The sequence below is a fragment of the Electrophorus electricus genome, chromosome 1 (assembly GCF_013358815.1).
Source record: "Electrophorus electricus isolate fEleEle1 chromosome 1, fEleEle1.pri, whole genome shotgun sequence".
In the NCBI taxonomy this organism is placed as follows: domain Eukaryota; kingdom Metazoa; phylum Chordata; class Actinopteri; order Gymnotiformes; family Gymnotidae; genus Electrophorus; species Electrophorus electricus.
Genome location: NC_049535.1, coordinates 18,060,308 through 18,068,151, shown reverse-complemented (window position 1 = coordinate 18,068,151; position 7,844 = coordinate 18,060,308). Strand labels below are relative to the sequence as shown.

Here is a 7,844-nt window from a genome sequence, read left to right as displayed (position 1 = left end):
TGTGGTTACATACTCACTATGGATGTAGATCTCTTTAAAGTTTTTATTATGTTGATATCATAGAGATAACACAAACATTAAAATAGAAACATTGAGATATATATATATATATATATATATATATATATATATATATATATATATATATATATATATATATATATGTGTGTGTGTGTGTGTGTGTGTGTGTGTGTGTGTGTGTGTGTGTGTGTGTGTGTGTGTGTGTGTGTAGTCAGAGCTATGATTCTTTTGGTGATACTTATTCAGTACAGTTCAGTTCAATTTTATTTGTATAGCACTTTTCTCACAAAGACCCTAGAGAGATATGAGTTCAGGCTTCTAATGAGCAAAACATGTGTGACAGTGGCAAGGAAACTCCTCGAGAGCATGAGAAAGAAACCTCGAGAGGTACCAAGACTCAAAAGGTAACCCATCCTCCTTTGATTGACCCAAGAAGTCTAAATAACATTAAACAAACGTAACAGACATTTTGTCTCTTAGTGGAACGGATGTTCTAAAGCTATTTTATGGTTTTACTGAACCTGCCACCAGCTTCTCTTGGTTTCAGGGTAATGTAAGGAGAAAGGAATGAACACATTCACTTTTTTATCGAGCTGTACAGTGGAGATGGACCTCACTCGGTTTTTCTCTGTAACAATTATTACAGCTCTGACCAAAATTTGCTGTCATCAACTGGACAAAAAAAAACAACAGAGTGAGAAGACTACATAAATTCAGTTTACAGGTCCTGCATGGGAGACACAGATGAGCCAAAGATGAAACACCATCCTAGATAGAGCGCCTCGCTGCAAGCATTGCTTAGGATGCCGTAGCAGTTCACTCGGTGTTTACCTTGAGACAAAAGAGCTCCCTGCTCTGTCAACCTCGAGCAGCTGGTTTGAACCAAATGCAAATGCTTGTTTGTGTTATCAATATCATCCTTTTGCCTGCCAGCAAAGGTAGGTCAGAGGTCTGAGTCTGGACTTTACCCCCTGCATCCTGCTTTAACTGATGGTCTATAGGTAGTGTGTCTGTGTCTCTTTATGGGCGTGTGTTCATTCTGCAGGGGCAGTCTGGGCTGCGTCTGGTACAGCAGATAAGGATTACGTTTACGGTTCTGTTCCCATGCTGTCAGTGATAACAACCCCTGTTGGCTGCCACTGTAAGACCACACTGATGAATAATTAACAGCCAATTAATGGGTCAATATAATGTGCCCTGCTGATCTCTCTCACAGCTCTTTGAGCCTCTGGACATGTTCTTCCAAACTCCACCCACCAGCACTATGGAGATTTGAAAGCACAGAAGAAACTGTAAAATCCACCTGGAATTCTGACAACAGTACTACAGAGTGCCACTCCTACTTTGGCGCTAGCAGAGTAAAACAAAGCTTTGAATAGGTACTATTCCCTGCTATTGCTTTTGCGTGCCAAGCAACCTTCCCTGGCTGCCTGCACTCACAATAGCCCCTGTTGGCTCAGCACTTTGTGTGGGTGTTGTCTCTCATGACTCATCTGTTACTCAATTCTCATGTATGACAAGTGTGTGAACCACTTGAGTGGCTCTTATGGCAGATCATTTGAATCAATCCAAATATAAATTAAAACAGATGGTTATGATATTTGTTCATGGAGCTGTTCAGCTGTGCAAAGTAATGTTGGTCTGATAGGGTTTTATTTTTGGTTTTTTCCAAAATGGGATTGTTATCTAATCTGCCCTAGTTTCGTTCATTATGGGGTCTGAGAAGCTCTAGTTCATGGGCACGTCTTGTTCCATCAGGCTAGGTGTGTGCTTGGTGACATGCCCCTTCATTCCACATCCAGAGGAATAGCGCCGGCCCCTGTGGAGCTCCACCTGCTTCAGCTCTCATGGAGCAGTTCTAGGCGTGCCAGCTCCCGGCGTCCTTCCTTGTCTAAACTGTGCATCTTTACAGCAGGTCGGTAGGCAATCAGCAGCGGGTGTCCTGCAGTGGTGTTGTGGGCCTTTGGGGGGGGGGGGGGGTGCTGCGGTCAGTCGCGGGGGCTTCCATGCCCATTGGCCAGGCCTGACTCCCAGAGCTCCAGCAGAGAGGACCTCTGCAGTGGCATCTTCGGGCTCTTCTGTGCCTGTGTGAGAAAACAACAGGGTGGCGTTGAATGGACCAGAGGGAACAGAGCAGCAGTAAAGCATTTCTGCTTCTCATATCCAAACAAGCTGAGATGCCTTCAAAGTTTTAAAACAGCATGCTGATTAAACACCGTTTCAGCCCCCATTAACCCAAAACGTTCACAAGAGTTCACGTTTGTGTTGTATGTGTGCTGTGAGCGTGATGCGAGAACAAGCTGCATGCGTTGGCATAATTAAAGTCCTTTGCCAACTAAGTTTAAAGTTTTTCAACTTTATGAACTTATAAACTAAAAGAAAAATGTTTCAGAACTTTCAATACTGAAAACTGTCAAATTTTTATAAAATATATGTAAAAATTAAAACCTAAAGAAATTAGAAGCAAATAAGACATACATGAGCTGTAAGTGTATAACTAAAACCATAACATCTTTATTGCATGACTGTGGAAGGATTTAAGAAACATAGACTAAACCTAACCATAGATTAAACCTAACCGTATATTAAACCTAAACTTAATCCTAAAAAGTATGTCCTAATGGTGAGTCCCCGATGAAACTGCAATTTAGTTCAGAACTAGACTTAATCCATGGCCAGAAAACCTGCCATGAATGCATGTAGTTGAACAGCGTCTTGAGGACAAGCTCGCTGTGTGAAGCAGGAGGAGGGAAGATAAAGTCCTTCGCTCTGATCCGGCCGCGTGCGGCGGGCAGTGGCTGCTGTAATAGTCACAGTCTGCTCTGTTGGTTTAGCGGGCTGGAGGGAATGCTTGGGAAGCTCAGAATTCTCAGCTATTAGAGCTCCGAGGAGGCTCTAAATTCCTGGCCTGAGGGCCTCTTGTACAAAGACAAACCTTTTTCTAACATGTGGGTGTGTTCACATGTTGAGCTTTCAGTAAGCTCAGCAGGACACTGAATGCCACAGTAGATGTGTGTTAGAGTGAGTAGACAGGCCTGCAGTTTGCCTTCCTCGGCCATCATCATCCTCAATTTAAGTGCACACACAGCTCCGTCCCTGCGGCTCAACGCTGCAGTGTACACACACAGAGACCACAGACACACATACCCCAAATACGATAGCCCAATTCTGTACCTCAGAGCACTCGTTCTGCTCTTGCTGTGGTGGAGGGGGTGGCCATGTCAGATCCAGTTTTCCATGAGAGTGCTGTGCTGGGAGGAGAACAGAGACATGAACACACACTCCATCTGCTACACCAGCATACACTACTTACACCTACACACTCACGCGCTACCTGCTATTTTCTCATGCTATTGTTAGGGCAAGACACCACCCTAGTAAAGACGGTGCAACTGTGTTGATATTTAAACTCTGACTGAAACACGTATGCTCAGTACGGGAGCTGATCCGATCTATGTGTGACTGAGTTTACATGAAGTTCAGCAGTGTTACTCTGATTTATAAATAAATGGGTGATTAATCAAAAATTCAAAGTTTTTGGCTGTTATTCGCATATGTAAATAATGTTTAGCAACTAGCTAGTTCCCCTCCCCCCAAAAAATGAAAATCTCCTAAAATGAGTCCAGTCTTCTTGTGTTAAGACTCACACTCCAACATTATCCTGATTAGTAATCACTAATCACTGTCTTCTGTAGTCACTAATGACATGTTTTGTGAAGCTGGTTTTTAGGCTGGATCCAGCTACAGAATCCAGAGAAACCTGTGATGGTGACTAACTGTGTCTAAGAAAGTAGAAAGGAAAATACAGAATGTAGAATTTTGGTTTGGTTTCATTTCAGTTTACCAGCATAACTGGATACTCTGGGCTAAGAGTGAGCAGGATGTTTCAGTTCAAATGTACTGCAGTGAAACTTTAAAAGGGTGTCAGCCTGAGCTCACAGCCTGGACTCCATGAACACGCCAGGCAAAGCAAGATGTTTTGAACATATTGTGCTCTGAGCATTCACACACAGAGACAAAAGGGCACTGAGGCGGGTGAGCAATTGCTCTCTGAGGGATTGTAGCTGAAGCAACTCACAGAACTGGAGATACTGCTCATAATGAACCATATCCTAAGGCCTAACTCTAAGGCCTAACTCTAATCTATGTGGCTTGAACCAGCAACACCACTGGCTCTCCAAAGTGCCCACAGAGTCCCCACATTGTCTCTGTGGAAGTGAAACTCACACTTGGGTTTAGCCACAGTTCTAGTGGTCACACTGCCATGACAGAGATTGCCATATCCATTAGTTACAGACTATGGGCTCGTTTATAGTTATGGGTATGTGAAGGGTGGCTATGGAGACACATAACTGCAGCTCCAGCAGACCCCTGTTATGGTACCTTTGGCCAATCAGGCTCCTTAGAAGTATCTGTCTCTGCAAAGGGGATTTTATATGACCCATAATTAAAGTATAAAACAACATTTTTTTCCGGTCAATGATTAAGCCCGATCTAGGGCTATATTAGTCGGTTATAGCTAACTGTCCCTGGAAAAAAGCTTGCATAACTGTCCCAGACTGTCACTGCCATTCTAGTTAACCGTGTATGGAGTTCCAGAAAGACCCGATTGTGTTCTCCATGCTAAAACCCTTATTTACAGTAACCTAAGGGGGAGCCACTCCCACAGGACCTGTGCACAGAGCTGAAGACCAAGACCGATGATTTTACACTCAATATATGAACTAATATAAACAATACACTGACACGTCAGTGGAGGAGCGAGAAGAATTGCTCACACTTTCCCACAATCACATTCACTAACACAGCCACACAAACACAGCAGTATGGAAGAGAAGAACTGAAGTGCCCCTGGCCCCTCAAATTCACAAGCACCTTCTTCTGCAGTTACACAGAAACATAGCAAACCCACCACTGACCTGAACCAACACACCAGGCACATATAAGCTTATTTACCTGTCAAGGCTCAATATGCAGGAACAGGTAGACATACCTGATGTAGGTGTGGGGGATGTTTTCTGAGGCTGCTGTGGGGAGCTGGCCTTGCTGTCTGGTGATGTGGGTGTTTTGGTGCCCTTGGATTCTGACCCCCTGCCATACAGGCTGATTCTCTGCCTGTGTAACTCCCTCTCCCTCTCTCTGGTATCCCAAATGTCCTGCTGCACATCTGGACGCATGGACAGTGATGATCGCAGCTTGAAGAAGGGGTTCTCCTTCAGCACGGCAGACTCTTTGTCATCATTGCTCTTTTCATCATCACTAGCTTCTTGGTTTTGGACTCGTCCACCCGGACTGGGATCCGTGGATAAAGGTTTCACGCATCCGGAATCGACCACGGTTTCACCCCATGGAGGCCTGTCCTCCTGGCCAGGTGTGCGTGCTGTTGCTGAGGGACTATTCTCCAGGATGATCACCTGACCTCTGACAGCCTCAATGAGACTCGGGCCACGTGCCCCAGATAGCTTGGGGCTGAAGCCACCATCTCGAGAAAGTGGAGTTGGGACAGAGCTCTGGAACAGCGACTCCTGGCTCAGCCCACGTTCCGTATGAGATCCGGATATCTCGCTATCCTCACTTCCAGAGATCTCTTGGCAGGAGAGCGAGGCTGGGCTCTTGCTCTGGGCTGTGAGGAACTCTTTGGGCTCTTGAAAGGCTTCAAAAAGGAGTTTCTTCTCCCGGAGCTGCCTCACAGTGCCCTTGTCATAAAAGCCGGGCAGCTTGCCCAGCTGCACCAGGACCTTCTCCCTCTCGGCTTCCAACAAGATCTCCCGCTGCATCTTCTTCCCAGCAAAGTTCCTCTCCTTGCCCTCACTTTTCCTTGACTTCAGTGTCAAGTCCTGTGAAAGGACAGACCTCCTCGAGGGGATTTCCACAAACTCCTTGGCTTTGTCCTGCATGGCATCCAGGCCACGGGAACGACGCAGGCTATGCTCTCGTCTGAGTGCCAAGCGAATCTCCCTCTCGATGGGGGTTTCGTCAGGTGGGGTCAGAGAGTGCTCTGGGGAAGACCTGGTGACAGAGAGGATCTCAGCAGCGCTGTTCATGGAGAAATCGGCCGACAACCCACTGTCACTCTGGTTGTCATCGAGATGATCCACATCCATCCTGCTGGTGTTTCCTGCTCTCTGAGCCGTAGAGCTCAAGCCAACCTGTTCCTTTTCCTCTTTTATCCCCAGATATTCAGTTCTTCCCGCAATATCTCCACTCTCCACCCTGCCTGAACTTGAAACTCTCTGATTTCTCCCTTCGTCTGTTTGTACGCGGGCCCTCTTTTCTTCCCTACACCCTGCCGCTTCTATCAAAGGCTCTTTCACTGCAACACAGTTGTAGGTTGGGCTTCTTGCTGTCTCACAAGCAACATTTTCTAGGGGTGGAGCAGATTTGCACACCTGTTGCACTTCCTGGTTCTCATTGTCAGAGGACGGACTGTGGGCATTTGGCTCCCCCTATTGGTTGTCGCATGTATTAGGCTCAGAGCATTTGCTGTCGTGTGGGTTTTGTTCAGCGGCGAGATTTTAGGAGAAGCCCTAGAAGAAGGCAAGCCTAAGAGGCTTGCTGCTGATATCCTGTCAGACTCACGGCTCTCTGGCAGAAGTAAAATGCAGAGGCCTGCACTCTAATCGCTGCTCCTCACCATACTCTGACAGGAGAATGGTAGCATTTGGGTCCTCGGGAGATTCAGAATTTTGATCCAGGGGCATATGAACTGGTTGATCTGCTTCTGGTAGGTGCTCACTACCGTGCCCATTGTCAGAGCAAGCAGTGGGGGCTACTCCTCATCTCTAAGTGCCTTCGTGTTCATCATGTCAGTAAGCATGCAGTTTGATTCCAGTCTTACCTCTATCTGGAAGGCATCAGCGTTAAATGGAGGAGGAGGAGGGAAATCTTCCTCTGAGCTTTCAGCCGCCCAACTCATCCTGCAGCTCTGAGCTCAGCGGACTCGGACAGTGAAAATACCACCCAAATAACATGGGGATGGATGTCTGAGGATCAGTTAAGGAATTGAGAAATGGTGTTCTGCACCGGTAAACTAAACTAAACCCATCCCGCAAGAGAACATCCATTAAGGGCAACAGAGAAGTAGCTGGCTGGGGTGGAGGTGTGGTGGGCTACAGCATGACATGAGGGGGTGGTGGGAGTGCCAGTCATGCCAGTCTCTTTTGTTTTAACTGCCCAACATGTTGGCTTCTATCCTTCTCTGACAGGCTTACTGCCTTCCCTCTGTGCCCAGGTGCCACAGGAGTGTCAGACTACTGCTTAGTTCTGTTCCTGGGCCACCGAGCATGGGAGGGTGAACAAAGGCTGAGTGGCAGACCACTAACCTCACTCACCCATCTCACCCAGGTCGCCCTGCTCACCAGTTCATTCCACTCACCCAGTTAACCCAGCTTTTACCAATGCTTGAAGGGTGTCATTTAATTACATTATTAAAGTTTTTTATTGTATTTGACACAAATTAATAGTCCAATGGTCATCTCTTTGAGCGATATGTCCTAGTATCTTTTATCTACTGTAGAAATTCAGAATGTGATACTTAATGCCTGGCTGACACCGGCTTTAACTACATAAAGAATGTTAGCTTTGGATAACATTAGCATAATTAGCATTCATTAGACTACACTTTTTAGTTTATAGCATTTTCCATTTTGTCAAAAGGTCAAAAGGTCCTCTGTGTTGTCCCCGGCCATTGCACCACTGTAACGTCTCGTTTTTTCCACCCTCTGCTGGGTTATCTGCTTTATTTTGTGGTGACCTGTCAATCACTCCTACCTCTTCACTGGCCCGCGTGCCTTCTCGGGAAGAACGTCACTTAAGAGCAACAT

At 46.2% G+C, this 7,844-nt stretch overlaps 1 protein-coding gene across 1 annotated transcript; it reads right to left on the bottom strand.

The window, feature by feature from the left end:
* Nucleotides 1–2,009: 2,009 nt before the first annotated feature.
* si:ch211-207j7.2 (muscle M-line assembly protein unc-89) lies at nucleotides 2,010–7,844 on the bottom strand. Its single transcript, XM_035533535.1, has 4 exons — nucleotides 7,792–7,844; nucleotides 5,015–6,030; nucleotides 3,196–3,272; nucleotides 2,010–2,105 (listed from the first exon to the last, which is right to left on the bottom strand). The coding sequence occupies exons 1-4, from the start codon at nucleotides 7,842–7,844 to the stop codon at nucleotides 2,010–2,012; spliced, it is 1,242 nt and encodes a 413-aa protein (XP_035389428.1).